The sequence below is a fragment of the Mirounga leonina genome, unplaced genomic scaffold, assembly GCF_011800145.1.
Source record: "Mirounga leonina isolate KUSES-001 unplaced genomic scaffold, KU_Mleo_1.0 Mir_177, whole genome shotgun sequence".
Lineage (NCBI taxonomy): Eukaryota > Metazoa > Chordata > Mammalia > Carnivora > Phocidae > Mirounga > Mirounga leonina.
This window is the reverse complement of record NW_023270459.1, coordinates 837,863-854,381: the sequence shown is the minus strand read 5'-3', so window position 1 is coordinate 854,381 and position 16,519 is coordinate 837,863. Positions and strand designations below refer to the sequence as shown.

The window sequence follows — 16,519 nt, the reverse complement described above, 5'->3', positions numbered from 1 at the left end:
AAATCAAAGAGGAAACAAAAAATACATGGAGACAAATGAAAATGAAAACACAATGGTCCAAAATCTTTGGGAGGGAGTAAAAGCTGTTCTAAGAGGCAAGATAATAGCAATACAGGCCTACCTCCAGAAAAAAGAAAAATCTCAAATAAACCAGCTAACCTTAAACCTAAAGGAGCCAGAAAAAGAAGAACCAACAAAACCCAAAGCCAGCAGAAAGAAGGAAATAATAAAGATTAGAACAGAAATAAATGAAATAGAGACTAATGATCAATGAAACCAGGAGCTGGTTCTTTGAAACAAAATTGATAAACCTTTAGCCAGACTCATCCAGAAAAACAAGAGACAGGGCTCCAATAAATAAAATCAGAAATAAAGGAGGAGACATAACACCGAACACCACAGAAGTATAAAAGAATACTATGAAAAATTATATGCCAACAAATGGAAAACCTAGAAGAAATAAATTCCTAGAAATGTATTTGCAAATGATATATCCGATATGGGGCTAATATCCAAAATACATAAAGAACTTATATGACTCAACACCAAAAAGACAAATAATGCAATTAAAGAGTGGGCAGAGTACCTGAATAGACATTATTCCCAAGAAGATATACAGATGGCCAACAGACACATGAAAAGATGCTCAACCTCACTCTCATCAGAAAAACGTACATCAAAACCACAATGAGGTATCACCTTACACCTGTTATCAGGGCCGAAATAAAAAACACAAAAAATAACAAGTGTTGGCGAGGATGTGAACAAAAAGGGACCCTCGTGCACAAACTGGTGCAGCTACTGTGGAAAACAGTATGGAGGTTCCTCAAAAAATTAAAAATAGAATTACCATAGGGTCCAGCAATTCCACTACTGGGTATTTACCCAAAGAATATGAAAACACTAGCTTGAAAAGATATATGCTCCCCTATGTTTACCGTAGTGCTATTTACAATAGCCAAAACATGGAAGCAACCCAAGTGCCCATCCACAGATGAATGGGTAAAGAAGATGTGGTTTATAGATACACTGGACTGGTTTTTTTTAAAGATTTGAGAGAGAGAGTGCGAGAGAGAGCACAAATGGAGGGGGAGAGGAAGAAGCAGGCTCTCCACTGAGCAGGGAGTCTGATGAGGGGCTCAATCCCAGGACCCTGAGATCACGACCAGAGCCAAAGGTAAAGTTTAACGACTGAGCCACTCAGGTGTCCCTAGATACCCTGGAATATTACTCTACCATAAGAAAGAGTGCAATCCTGCCATTTGCAACAACATGGATGGAGCTAGAGGGTATAATGCTAAGTGCAATAAGTCCTTCTTATTTCTATAAATAATTTCTATAAAATAAAGCACTCTCAACATACTCCAAAGGAGTGAAATCATTTATATTATATATGATATATATATGATCATATCACAAATATCATATGATTTCATTCATATGTGGAATTTAAGAGACAAAACAATGAACAGAGAAGAAAAGAGCCAAACAAAAAAACCAGACTCTTAAATACAGAGAACAAACTGGTGGTTACCAGAGGGGAGGTGTGGGTGGGGAGATGGGTGAAACAGGTGAAGAGGATCAAGAGTACACTTACTGTGATGTGCTGGGTGATGTACAGCATTGTGGCATCACTATATTGTACACCTGAAGCTAATACAACACTGTATGTTAATTATACTTTAAAAAAGAGAAAGAGAAATATACAGAGGATATAAAGAAGAACCAAGTAAAACTTAGAACTGAAAACTATAATAATTAAAATTAAAATATTGTGGGGTCCCGTAGCACAATGGAAAAGGCAGAGGAAAGAATCAAAAAACTTAAGATAGAACAAAAGATTCATCCAATCTGAACAAGAGAAAGAAAAAAGAATAAAAACCAAAGAAGCACAGCAACAAGGAGCAGGAGGACAATGCTAAAAGTCCTGACATTCATATTGCCAGAGTCCCAGGAGAGGAAAAGTGTGCACAGCTGAAAAAATACTGCAGAAAAAAGGGCGAAACCTTCCCAAATGTGGCAAAATTCATAAACCTACAGACTCAAAAATCTCAGAGCCCCTAACAAAATTCCACACCTGAACTTATCATAATCAACTGCTAAAAACAAATAACAAATGAAAATTTACTTGAAAACACCTAAAAACCACCACCACGGCACACTGCCTGTACAATTCCTGAACAACGATTCCATGACTACAGGCTTCAATGAGAAGGAAGTAGCACAATGTTTTAAAGTACCAAAAGAAAAATCCAGCCATGAATTCTCTATCCTGATAAAATATGAATCCAAAATAAAGACGAGATAAAGACATTTTTAAATGACAGAAAACTACAAGAATTTGTCCCCAGCAGACTGAGTCTAAAAGACCTGATAAAGGGGAGCAAGGGTAGCTCAGTCAGTTAAGCGTCCCACTCTTGATTTTGTCTCAGGTCATGATCTCAGAGTCGTGAGACTGAGCCTGGGTCAGGCTCTGGAGCCTGCTTAAGATTCTCTCTCTGTCTCTCTCCCTCTCCCTCTGCCCCTCCCCGCCTCTCTCTCTAAAAAAAAAAAAAAAAGTAAAAGACCTGGTAAAGTTCTCTAGAACAAAGTGAAGAAAAAAAAAAAAATCTGGGCATCAGGAATGAAGTAAGAGTAAAAGAAATGGTAATATCAATACAATAGACCATCTTTTCCTCTCGAGTTCTTTAGAACCCATTTGACGGCTGGAAGAAGAATCGTATCATTGCATTTCTTTTTTTTTTGAAGATTTTATTTATTTATTTAATTGACAGAGACAGCGAGAGAGGGAACACAAGCAGGGGGAGTTGGAGAGGGAGAAGCAGGCTTCCTGCCGAGCAGGGAGCCCGATGTGGGGCTCGATCCCAGGACCCTGGAACCATGACCTGAGCCGAAGGCAGCTGCTTAACCGACTGAGCCACCCACGTGCCCCGTATCATTGCATTTCTGATGTCTGTAGATGTAATGCTGCTCTAGCATAGACATAAGACAGCTACAGCACAGAGGAAACTAGATAGTGCTAGGTGATAACCACTGACTGACAAAGGCAGGCAGTAAAACAGCAATTTCTTTTTTTTTTTTTTTTAAGATTTTATTTATTTATTCATGAGAGACAGAGAGAGAGCGAGGCAGAGGGAGAAGCAGGCTCCCAACGAGCAGAGAGCCCGACGCGGGACTCGATCCCAGGACCCTGGGATCATGACCTGAGCCAAAGGCAGACGCTTAACCATCTGAGCCACCCAGGCGCCCTAAAACAGCAATTTCAATATGATCTGTGTGAGCACAACAGAAACAACAACATAAACAGCTATATGTGTATGTGTAAAGTGGTCAGGTGGGAATTACTGGAGAGTGTGACTGAGGGTTACATTTTTTTTTTTTTAAAGACTTTATTTATTTGAGAGAGAGTCAGAGCAAGAGAGAATGAGAGAGAGAGAGAAAGCACGAGCAGGGGGAGGGGCAGAGGGAGAAGCAGACTCCCCACTGAGCAGGGAGCCCAACATGGGGCTCGATCCCTGGACCCTGGGATCATGACCTGAGCCGAAGGCAGACACTTAACCGCCTGGGCCACCCAAGGGCCCCACACGTTCCTTTTTCATTCATACAGAACATTTATAAAAACTGACCATATGCTGGGCTATAAAATAAAGCACTCTCGGGCGCCTGGGTGGCTCAGTTGGTTAAGCGACTGCCTTCGGCTCAGGTCATGATCCTGGAGTCCCGGGATCGAGTCCCGCATCGGGCTCCCTGCTCGGCAGGGAGTCTGCTTCGTCCTCTGACCCTATCCCCTCTCATGAGCTCTCTGTCTCTCTCATTCTCTCTGTCTCAAATAAATAAATAAAATCTTTAAAAATAATAATAATAAATAAATACAAAAAAAATAAAATAAAATAAAGCACTCTCAACATACTCCAAAGGAGTGAAATCATTTATATTATATATGATATATATATGATCATATCACATTATATATATCATGATATATATAATGATATATCAATATATTCTCTGGCCATAATAAAATCATGCTAAAACTCAATATCAGAGATTATTCATTTCTTTGGAAATGGAAAGCCATACTTGGTTGACCAAAATCACAGTAATCTATACAGAGATATGACATTATGTGATTCTTCACATGATGCTACTAGAATCTATTGTGGAGCTTTCAAAACCAAATCATGAGAAAAAATTTTAATCACATAAATTCAGAATGTCATGGTTTAAGTAAACTAGCCTGGACTTAGACTCAAAAAAAAAGGGAGAGAGAGAGAGAAAAGCCAAAGTAAAAAAAATAAAAATTTAGTTAAAATAAATTTTAAGGCACAAAAGCTCTTTAGATAAAAAGGGACTAAAGAAACCTACTAATAAAAAGAAATAGTAAAAATAAATTAAAATGTTTTAAAAAGAAACCTATCCATAAATCAATTCATGAACTTGGACTGGATCTTAAACTGAAAAACACTCCCACAAAACCAAACAAACAATAAAATTTTTAAAGAGAAATGGGAGAAATTTAACTGTGAACTATATTGTAGACGATACTCCTGAAATATGGTGATTTTCTGAGGTGTGACAATGATGTTATTTGGGTTAAGATAATGAGGCTAATTAGGAACAATGAAAGGTTATTAGGACCTTTCCTATTCTTAGAAGATGCAAAGTGAAATGTTTAGGTAACACATGTCACAACATCAGTGACTTAGACCCACACGTGGTCCAGCAAAAAAGGTTTCAAACATTTAGATACATAAATACATATAGCAAAGGTGGCCAAATGTTCACAACTGGTGGATCTAGTTTTCTTTTTTGTTTTTTAAAGATTTTACTCATTTATTTGAGAGAGAGAGAGAGAAAATAAGCGGGGGGCAGGGGCAGAGGGAGAAGCAGTCTCCCCACTAAGCAGGGAGCCCAACTCGGGGCACGATCCCAGGACCCTGAGATCATGACCCAAGCCAAAACCAAGAGTCAGCCGCTTAACCGACGGCCACCCAGGTGCCCCCAAAATGGGTCACCTTTGAAAGGATGTTAGAAACCAACTCATTATTCAGAAAATTAGTAAACCAAGGAAAAGAATATTTATCTTCAATTTTCCAAATGATCTGTATAACTGAGTAACAGTTAACGTGAAGTTTCTTTTTACAGATGCATTCCAGACGGAATTCGAATATCCACCAATTTACAACCTCTAACAAATTAAGGGACATAGTAACTGCCTGTCAGTGGCTGCAGATATTACTAAAATGAGAAATCCAGATATCACATGCCAGTGGACTGAAGAATATCATTATCACCTAGGAAAAGAAAGTTTCCCAAAAGTCTGATTAACCTTCTAGACCCAACTATCATTTTACAGGAAATAGAGGGACATGTTCCTCCATACCACCAAGATGCCATCAGCAAAATCCAGATGGTGTGAAACTACGTGACAAATGATCTAATTTAATCAAGAAAAACCTGTTAACAAAAAAATCAAGCATGCCTGGGTGGCTCAGTCGGTAAGAGACTGCCTTCGGCTCAGGTCATGATTCCAGGGTCCTGGGATCGAGCCCCACATCAGGCTCCCTGCTCAGCGGGAAGCCTGCTTCTCCCACTCCCACTCCTCCTGCTTGTGTTCCCTCTTTCACTGTGTCTCTCTTGGTCAAATAAATAAATAAAAGCTTTAAAAAAAAAAATCAAGAGGAACCTTTAATCTAAAAGAGACTTAAAAGACTTTTTAAAATGACAGGGAAAACAAAACCAAACTGGAGAAGTTCACTCAGACAATAAAGCTCTAGAGAAAAACCTTTCCTGCAAAGAGACCACAATAGGCTTCCGGGACAGCTGGCAAAATCCTAACTCACAACCTGGTAGTTAAAGCTGTGGGTACCTTAAAATACTTAATCATGCAGCTCTTTGTGTTATGTGGCTTTCTGTATTCTTGTCATACTTAGTTTGTTTGAAAACGAAGAAATGAACACTTTTAACATAGATCAGAACATGGCTCTAAGTAACTCTTGGAAAACATTCTATGTTCTTCACAGTGATGATCAGAACCTTGTAGGATCTGGTCCTGGCCTAACTCCCTAACCTCCTTTCCCACCATCCCTTCACCTCTTCTGCTCGAAACTTCTTATTGCTCCCTGGCATACAGAAACCATTTCCCGCTCAGGGCCTCTGTGTGTCCCGCTCAGACTAGACTGCTCTTGCAGTCTTAACCCTTCACGACTGTGCAAGCATGCCCACTTCAAGACATGCTCCCTAACCATCCAAGCCTGTCATTCTCACTGCATTGCTCCTATATACTTGTCTGCACAGCATCATTCCTGACAGTACTGCTTTACTCATCTGCTTACTTGATTGATCCATGTCTTGCCAACTGCAGGTAAAGTCCGTGAGAGCACGACTCTATCAGTCATGTTCATTTCATTGTACAGACAGTGCCAAGCACAGTGCTTTGCTTGGAGTGGACCCTCGATAAATATTTGCTGAATATATGAAAACATTTTTTAGATACTGGAAACACATATAGAAATGTAAATGCAAAAGCAGAGCTGGAAAGCAGCTGGATGCAAAATATATGTTAAAAGGTTACACTGGGGGAGGGGAGAGCCTGGGTGGCTCAGTCAGTTAAGTGTCTGACTCTTGATTTCAGCTCAGGTCATGGTCTCAGCATCGTGGGATCAAGCCCCATGATGGGCTCCACGCTCAGCGCGCAAGTCTGCTTGGGGTTCTCGCTCTCCCTCTCCCTCTGCCCCTGCTCATGGGCACGCGCTAATAAATAAATAAAATCTTAAAAAAAAAAAAAAAAGGTTACACTGGGAAAGAGGGCACTCACTCCACTAAAGGAGAGGAAATAAAAGAACAAAAATTAGAGATGATTAGCAAAAGATGGAGTTCCTTTGAAAGCCCACACTGTGTGATCCTTATTTCCTTCTCAGATCTCAGGTATTTTTATCCAACAGGTCTTGGGTCTTTGAAGGCATTTTCCCAAGCCACATCTCAAGGGTATGACCCCTCTCTGACCCCCTCTGCCGGCTTCTCCCCTACTCACCTGGATACCATCTGCTTGTTTCTCTCTTCACAACCACCCAGGGCTCTTTCTCTTGCTCCAATAAGGTAATCACATCTGGCTTAGAAATGGAACTTCCTGCTTAAAAACAAAAAAAAAGAGAGGGTGGGCCCCGGTCGGTGCCACTGACTACTCGCCTCTCCCTGCTGGGCCCATGAGGACGCTGTGGGATTTGGCACCATGTCTGTGTCAAGGCTGGCTTGGTTGCTTGGCTGTGTCCCAGCCACCGCGTGGAGAGCGGCTAGATCACCCCTTTTATGTCATTCTGTGAGGAAAATGAGTTCTCTAGGAGAAAAATCCAAACCCATCAAACAATCTCTTAAGAAGCCAAAGTTACCAGAAGGTCATTTTGATGCACCCGAAGATTCTTAGAGAAAGAACCACTGACAAAATTTCCAGATGATATTAATCCTGTTACCAAAGAAAAAGGTGGACCTAGAGGCCCAGAACCTACCCGATATACAGATTGGGAATGAAAAGGACGCTGTATTGATTTTTAAGACACATATTATTAACTTCAGTATCTTTTTCTGAATATGTACATCTGAGTTTATTTCCAGTTGTTTTCTTTCTGTATATCCTTTAAGTCATTTAATTTCTATAATGTGTTTAAAAACATAAATAATGCCTTGAAAGAAAATATGCTGCTATAAATTAAGGGGAAATAGTTGTACATTAGCACATTAATTTAATTTAAATATATTGGAGTATATAAATGGCGATTAGAGCTGCAAACTCATTTCATCACATTTCAATTTATGTTAATCAGCTGCTTATAAAATGCAAATGTAAATAAAAAAAGTTTTAATGATTTTTATTGCCGCATACTAGGTAATAGTGACTTTTTAAATGTGAGGTAAGTAACACATTATAGTTTGATAAGGCCACAGTAACAACAGAAAATATAACTCCAGAGCCAGTTTACTTGGGTTCAAATCCTGGCTCTGCTCCTTATTAGCCATGTGATCTTGGATAAGTTATTTAACTTCTCTACATCTCAGTTGTCTTCATGCGTAAATTGGAGTTAATGCTAGTTCTACCCTATCAGGTAGTGAGAAGATATTTAAGTGAGTAAGTACATGTAAACCACTTGGAACAGTGCATAGCACATAGCTCTCAGTGTAAGTGTTAGCTATCCTTCTATCTTAAATGTATTTTTCCAAGGCTCTAGGCTTTCTGTGGAGAAATATTAAGAAACCAAGTTTGAAATACTTGAACTGAAATTGTTTTATATGAATATAACGTTAAAAGATAAAAAAAAAACAAACAAAAAAAAGAAATGACAAGTGGTGTAGAAAAAAATTTTTTTTAAATATACAAAAAACCCCCACAAAATGGTTGAGATCTGCTTAAATTTGTAGTAATATTTTTTTAGAGGGGACGGGGGAGAGGGAGAGAGAATCTCAAGCAGACTCCACACCCAGTGTGGAGCCCAACGCGGGGCTCGATCTCATGACCCTGAGATCATGACCTGAGATGACATCAAGAGTCAAATGCTTAACCAATTGAGCCGCCCAGGCGCCCCTAAATTTGTAAAAACAGACATGCCCGTCTTCAACCTGACAAATTCCAAACGATTTCCTTTGGGAACAAGAAGAAACTCAGCTATTTCTTAAAAGCCCTGAAACTCATAGTGAAGAAAGCTAATATTCCAGAGAAGAGACACTATTAATTTATTAAACTATTGTTTTAAATTATTTTAAGTTAAATTATGAAATTAAATTAAAATTTAAATTAATTATAACTGTTCAATACTAATTTTATTGTATATATTAATTAAAGATTGTATTTATTTATTTATTTGAGAAAGAGACAGAGAGAGCAAGAGCATGAATGGGGCGGGGGAGAAGCAGGCTCCCCGATGAGCAGGGAGCCTGAGGCGGGGCTTGATCCCAGGACCCCAGGATCATGACCTCAACCAAAGGCAGACGCTTGACTGACTGAGCCACCTAGGCACCCCTTTATTGTAATTTTAATTAATCTTTAGAATGAACTACTATTGGGGGAGATAGTCTTACCCAGAGAGACCAGGTTGCTGTAGGTCTCCAACATCACGTCCCTGTACAAGGCCCTCTGAGCAGGGTCCAGGCACTCCCACTCCCCCTGGGAGAAGCTGATGGCCACGTCCCCGAATGACAGAGATCCCTGAAACCACACACACATGCATTACCATGACAATGAAGGAAATTACTTGAAGGTGAACAGAGAGAAGGCGAAGAACCGCACTGCAGGACAGGAGCAATATGGTGCTTCGTAGGGTGCCTGCAAGTTCTAGAAGAATCTTGCCACTGCACAGCAAACTTGCTGTGTGCTGTGAGATAACCTACTGATCCCCGCATGGCAAAGAATGGCTAAAAAAAAAAATGTGAAGTCATCATATTTCAGGGGAAGAAATACCAACTTACATAGGCCATGTTTTTAGAATGACAAAATTGATCCATCTTCCTCGTGCTTCCCCTCCTAGATAGAAAAAAAAAAAAAAAAGAAGGGCTTAAGCCAAGCTGTGCCTTGGTGCTCTCTAAGGGACTCAAATTAATACAACAATTTTTTCTTCCATTTCTATGTCCCAACTACTCCCTAAAATTCCTTTTCTATCCCTCTCTGCTTCACACAATCTCCCTTTCCCTTTGTCCCTCCACCTCTCCTCCCACCCCACCCCCATACAAATTGGCATCAAACATGAGGAGCCTGGACAAAAAATCAAGCTCTCCCCCAAGGCCTGGGGAACCTGTCCTCCAAAATATGAGGGAGCATGAGGGATCCTCCATTCTTGGGAAGCATGACTAAGCCTAGGACTGGGCTCCCCATCCTGCTCTGTGCAGATCCTCCTGCCCCCGTCCCACCTTTCAGGGCTGAGAAGGGGTCACATCATCCAAATCAGAACCTCTTTGTGAACTCAGGATTGGGAGAAGTGGGGCAAGGCATGAAAACTGGGAAGGATGTAGATGGGATTGCTCAGGCAGCATTTGGCTTTCTAAGTCCACCGAAGCCAACTGGTTAAATATGGCAGGGCATCCACGTCATGGGATACTAAGTGGTCATTACACGTTCAAGATACATGGTCAGCAGAAAACTCAGGTTACAAAATAGGATGCAGAATATGATTACAACTATAAAATATATGTGTATATATATAAAGACTAACAGACACTGACAAAAAAAAATTCTAGAAAATTATACGTCATGTTAACAGTATTTGTCACTGTATTGTGGCCCTAATTCTCTACTTTTTGCTTAAGAGTGCTTCATAATTGTATGGCAAGGCGTTAACTTGGAATACATACACAGTTATATTCATAAACGCATGCATATATGTATGTTTATATATATATATATTTTTTCCTACGAGGAAGCTGTTCTCCAAATCAGATGAAAGGCAACCTTTTACTTAGACAACTTCCCTATTAATGTGGAAAAACTCAGGATATTCTAATAAGCTCTTATTTTTACTTAACAGGTTTGTTTCATTTCCCAATTCTTGAGCCAACACTAAGAGGTCTATGTTTATCTGAGCAGGTTACAATAATTTCTACAAAAAATGTCTGCAGGCCCTGAGCAATGTCTTATATACATTTGATAGTCTCACACGTCCTCTTCTAAACCTATTATTTCAGCCACAGTATTCCCTAAACTGCCACTGTATCGTCTTCTGCTATTAGTCATTTTGCATTTAACAGATTTAGAATTTCCAACAGAGTTTCTTTAACTCTATAGAAATCCCATGGGCTTATAATTTGGTCAAAGTGTGGTGACTCTATAGGCCAAAAGAAGCATATTTCCTGTAAACTCTCAAAGTACGGTAGATGACTTTTTCTGATAGGCTCTGTCATCCTCTGCTATACACTTATTCTTGTTCAGACTTCACCTTCTGTGCTGGAGAAGTAAGAAACCTAAAAGAATACTAAGAAAATTCAATGGAAGTACATAATAACACATACATAATGACACATGACATATTAACTGCTTAATATTAGCAGTTAATATGTGTCATCATTATTGCTGAGGCTAAAGAAGATTACACTTGTTAAAGAAACTTCACTGTTTCCCCTTTTCTTGTGTAAGTCATATAATAAAATATAGTGTAAGGCCTGCTCTTTCTTACAATGCTAACCAAAAATATTCAGAGCTTAGCCTGGCGAATGCAATTCTTAAAGAATCACATTAGCAAAGAGGGCTATCATAGAGACAAGGAGAAAAGGAGCCTTTCAGCACAGAAGCCTCAGAGGGAGAGGCAATGGTATTATGCTCTCTCTCACAGACCCAGAAATGAATGAAAACGATGACTTGATTAGATTTGTTTTTCGAACTGATTCTGATTCTATTCTACAGAAACAAAACTCTTGTATTCACACAGAAAAAATAATTGGAAAAATATAAACCAAAGCATCAATAATGACTACTTCTAGAGGGTGGTACTATAATTTTAACTTTCTTCTTAAGTTCCTTAAAAAGAATAGTTTCACACTATTCCATCATCAAAAATACACAATAAAGGGACGCCTGGGTGGCTCAGTCAGTTAAGTGTCCAGGTCTTGATTTCGGCTCAGGTCATGATCTCAGGGTTGTGATATCAAGCCCCGCATCGGGCTCCACACTGAGCATGGAGCCTGCTTAAGATTTTCTCTCTCTCTGTCCCTCCCTCCCCTTGCTCACACACTCTCTCTAAATAAAAAACAAAACAAACAAAAAACCCAAACAAAAAACCCCAAAACAAACAAACAAAACCCCACAATACAGTTACTTCCAAATTAAAATAAAAATAAAAACAGAGCTATCAGGAAGAGGGTACTTCCAACCATTAAAGAACCGAGCTTGTCATGAGAGTCAACAAAGATATCAATGTGACTATAACAAGTAACAGCAACCAGTTCTAACATCCTTTAGCTGTATCTCACCAATATAATTAGAAATTTTCATGTTCAAGATTCTTCCCCTAAAGAACATAATGCAGGTAAGTGGCACCTGCAGACTGAGTAAGAAAATGCATGGGATATACACAGTACCATGCTCGGTTCTCTTCCTCATTAAAAAACTATGAAAACATAATTTTGGAGAGAATCCTTATAGATTGCCTTCCCTTAGTAAATGCGACTCATATACAACATCTTGGGTACTACCGTTCCTAACATGAATACTGCTTAACACGAGATCAAATGTTTTCTCTTTTCATGATTATTTATGAACATAATTTTCTTAAGTGCATAATACCCTATCACATGAGTCTAGTGTGATTTGCTTAACTACTCAATTTGTACAAGATCATTTTAAATATCACTCCAAGTATCAGTCTTTTAATGCTAGACTAGGGCTTCTCATCCTCAGCATGAATGCCATATTGAGCCAGATAATTCTTTGTTGGGGGGGTAGAACGGTGGGGAGGGCTATCCTGTACACTGCAGAATGTTTAGTAGCATCTTTGTCCTCTACTTATTAGATCCAAGTATCACTGCCCCCCATTGTGGCAACCAAAGTTGGCTCTAAATATTACCAAACATCCCCTGGTGGGCGAAATCACCCCCTGTTAAGAACTACTGATCTGGGGCGCCTGGGTGGCTCAGTTGGTTAAGCGACTGCCTTCGGCTCAGGTCGTGATCCTGGAGTCCCGGGATCGAGTCCCACATCGGGCTCCCTGCTCGGCGGGGAGTCTGCTTCTCCCTCTGACCCTCCTCCCTCTCGTGCTCTCTGTCTCTCATTCTCTCTCTCAAATAAATAAATAAATAAAATCTTTAAAAAAAAAAAAAAGAACTACTGATCTGCACTGATGAATCCAAGCCTTCTAGGTCATGCACACTTTGAATAATCTCATGAAATTATACACTTTCCCCATAAACTCCACCATAACACTTTGGTATACTATTTCAAGGGATTTGTGGTCCTCTGAGACCATAAATGGCATCATAGCAACTCAGGTTAAGCATTTTTATTCCCTTTTTTTTGGAGGGAGAGAGAGGGGGATGGAGGGGCAGAGGGAGAGAATCTTAAGCAGGTTCAATGACCAGCACAGAGCCCCACACGGGGTTTGATCCCACAACCCTGAGACCATGGCCTGAGCTGAAATCAGGAGTCGGATGCTTAACCAACTGAGCCACCCTGGCAGCCCAAGAATCTATATCGCTTGAGCATCTCACTTGTTTTCTTAATATGCAGGCAGCAATCACCATGGATCACATATTCCTAATGCCCCTGCTGTATAGAAATTGAGAGGAATGAGCTAAAACACACATAAACAACAGCTAAACATATCAAGCATTTACTATATTTACTATATGCCTGGCACTGCTCTAAGGGGCTTTATACACATATTAACTCATCTGACGTTCATTACAAACCTGAGACAGCCAGAGAGCCAATATTCCATCCGGATCCACAGCCCCTAATCTCAACCACACTATACTGATTCTCAGTCCACACAAAAGGAAGCCCAACACACAGCTCGAGCTGCCAAACTTCAAACAGACGTGGCCAATAATACAAATTTCAACTGATGGAACGCCCTGGAAAAATCCTGGCTCTTACTGATACCAACTTCTGTTGCCATCACTTTCCCATTTCTGAAAGCCTCAGACTGACTAAAATCAGCTAACCATCTCCCTTCTTCCCTTGCTTTGGAAAGCAGGCCCTTAAAGATCAAAAGATATCCAGTGTGTGATTCCACCTAAACACTAATTTCCTTCTTACCAAATCAGAGTCTAAAATACAGCTTTAGCATTAATCACTGGAGTTTTATTTCCATGTCATCTTAGAAAAACGGAGTGCTCAAGAAGATATGAACAATTTACTAAACTGCTTTTGGTATTTACCAAATTATTTACCAAGTCAATATTAAGTGAAGAGGTGAGGGGCAATGGGGGACCAAATGGTGGGGTATCGATTTGCACGTCTCCCTACATTTCCGGAAAATTTACTGGAACCTCTATATTCTAAAAACAAAAACGCATTTCTTATGCAAAACAAAGCAGGAACTCACCCTTGACTTTAGACGTGCAGCAATAATACTCTCATCCTTCCCAGGGTCCTTTTGGATAATGGTACGACTGGGGAAGGAGAAGGCGCGCATGAGACCCCAGGCTTTTCTTGGAGCGCAGACTAAATTTGAAAGCACCCTCCAGGGCCACACCTCCCTTACTTCGCACAAAATGGGATGGGAGTAAAAGGAGGAATCGGTCCCCGAGTTCGAAGCTGGTTCCTGGGGACAGGACTCTGAGAATGCGGTAGTTCTGAACATGTAGCTGCCCCCGTGGGGGCCCCAGACAGGCACTTGCGGCTCTGAAACTCCCATGCCAAGTCCAGGCCCGGGCTTTCCGGGGGGAACTTTCATTCTAGGCTCAGTATCTGGCCTCCCTACTGGGGCCATTGGTTTGCTGCAGCCACGTGGTTGGGAGGAGAGAAGACGGACGAAGAGGCGGGCCACAGGCCCCCGTGACACACACACACAGCCACAGCAAACCGCGCTCAGCGCCCACACACCCCCGTCCCCGTCACCGCAGGGTCGCTGCACCAGGCGCGCCCTCACGCACACCCCCCACACTCCACGTCCGCCACTCGCGGTCGCACAATCCCCCTCCTCGCTGCGCGCGCGCGCTCTGGCGAAACTCCTTGGGGTGCCTGTCAGGGCCCTGTCCTGAGCGCCTCTCTCTGCCCACCCACACTGGCGGGTCCCTCCGGCTGGGGTCCTGCTCAGTAGAGGCCTCTGGCAGCCACGGAGTTCTTCCTCGACCTCAGGGCCTCACCCCACCAGGACACCGACCCTCGGATGCCGGAAGTGGCGGCTAATTCGGCGTGGTGGCTCCTGGGAAATGCAGTCTCAAAGAGGAAATGCCTCGGAAGCCTAGAGTTCTGCGGCTCAGATTGTTCCCGGCATGCAACTTGGGCCCGCCCCTAACGGAGCTCCGCCCAGTGGTTTGTGGGAGTTCCAGCCCCCCAGGAGTGCGCAGGTGCAGGCTGCTGGTAACTGAGGATTCCCCTGAGAGAGCATTGCCTATTAGAGCCTCTGTAACTTACTTTTCTCATTATGGAGAAAAAGGCAAGCGACCATAACTATTAAAGAAGGCAGAGTCTTATATGTAGGAAAAACCCTACAGTCTCCACCAAAAAACGTGGAATAAACGGATTTAGTGAAGTTGCAGGATACAAACTCAATTGTGTTTCTGTACGCTAACAACAAACTGAAAAACAAATTAAGAAAACAGTCTCATTCACAATAGCATCAAAACCAATACAAACTTAGGAACAAATTTAACCAAGGAGGTGCATGAATTATACTTGATGAAAGAAAGAGCAGAAGACACAAAAATAAGTGGAGGGACAGCTCGTGTTCGTGGTTTGGGAGAATATTGTTAAAATGTCTATACTACCAAAAGTGATCGACAAATTTGATGCAATCCCTATCATGTTCCAGTGGCATTTCTCACAGAAATAGAAAAAAAAATCCTAAAATTCAGATGGAAGCACAGAAGACTTGGAATAAGCAATCTTGAGCAAGAAGAATAAAGTTGGAGGCATCACACTTCCTGACTTCAAATTATATGACAAAGCCATAGTAATCAAACAGTATGATCCTGGGATAAAAACAGACACATAGATCAATGGAACAGAATAGAGTGCCCAGAAATAAACCCACACATATACAGTCAAACAATCTTCAACAAGGGAGCTAAGACTACATAATGGGGAAGGATAGTTTCTTAGATAAATAATGCTGGAAAAATAGGATATCCATACGCAAAAGAATTAAATTGGACCCCTTATACCATACACAAAAATCAACTCAAAATGGGTTAAAAAATTAAACATAAGGCGGGGCGCCTGGGTGGCTCAGTTGGTTAAGCAACTGCCTTCGGCTCAGGTCATGATCCTGGAGTCCCGGGATCGAGTCCCGCATCAGGCTCCCTGCTCGGCGGGGAGTCTGCTTCTCCCTCTGACCCTCCCCCCTCTCATGTGCTCTCTCATTCTCTCTCTGTCAAATAAATAAATAAAATATTAAAAAAAAATTAAACATAAGGCTTAAAACTACAAAACCCCTAGAAGAAAACAGAAACATCTTGGTGTTGGTCTTGGCAATGATTTCTAGGATATGACACCAAAAGCACAAGCAACAAAAGCAAAAATAAACAAGTGAGCCTAATTCAAACTCAAAATCTTCTTCATAGTGAAAGAAACAATGAAAAGGCAACCTAGAGATTAGGAAAAAAAATGTAAACCATATATGCAATAAAGGGTTAATATCCAAAACAATAAGGAACTCCTATAATTTTTAATAGCTCAAATCATTATATATTTAATTTAAAAATGGACAAAGGTCCTGAATAGACATTTCTCAAAGAAGGCATACAAATGACCAATAGGTACATGAAAACGTGCTCAACAACACTAATCATCAGAGGAATGCAAATCAAAACACAATGAGAGGGCGCCTGGGTGACTCAGTTGGTTAAGCGACTGCCTTCGGCTCAGGTCATGATCCTGGAG

General features: G+C 41.0%; 1 protein-coding gene and 1 pseudogene across 10 annotated transcripts in view; one reads left to right on the top strand and one right to left on the bottom strand.

The window, feature by feature from the left end:
- Positions 1–15,370, bottom strand: part of LOC118022661 (zinc finger protein 780A-like) — a 51,485-nt gene extending 36,115 nt beyond the window's left edge. The window contains exons 1-5 of one of the 9 annotated variants that reach the window (XM_035023365.1): positions 14,695–15,370; positions 14,019–14,085; positions 9,457–9,511; positions 9,070–9,196; positions 7,034–7,132 (exon numbers count right to left, since the gene is read on the bottom strand). In XM_035023365.1, the coding sequence (XP_034879256.1) occupies positions 7,034–7,132; positions 9,070–9,196; positions 9,457–9,492 (262 nt within the window). In that variant the 5' untranslated portion in view covers positions 9,493–9,511; positions 14,019–14,085; positions 14,695–15,370. Of the gene's footprint in view, positions 1–7,033; positions 7,133–9,069; positions 9,197–9,456; positions 9,512–13,380; positions 13,962–14,018; positions 14,086–14,177; positions 14,198–14,694 lie in introns of those variants that run through there. The other 8 variants (XM_035023369.1, XM_035023367.1, XM_035023366.1 and 5 more) reach the window with 8 other exon arrangements.
- Positions 7,232–8,005, top strand: LOC118022664 (annotated as a pseudogene). Its single transcript, XR_004682543.1, has one exon. The product of XR_004682543.1 is annotated as a succinate dehydrogenase assembly factor 4, mitochondrial-like (transcript).
- Positions 15,371–16,519: the final 1,149 nt, after the last annotated feature.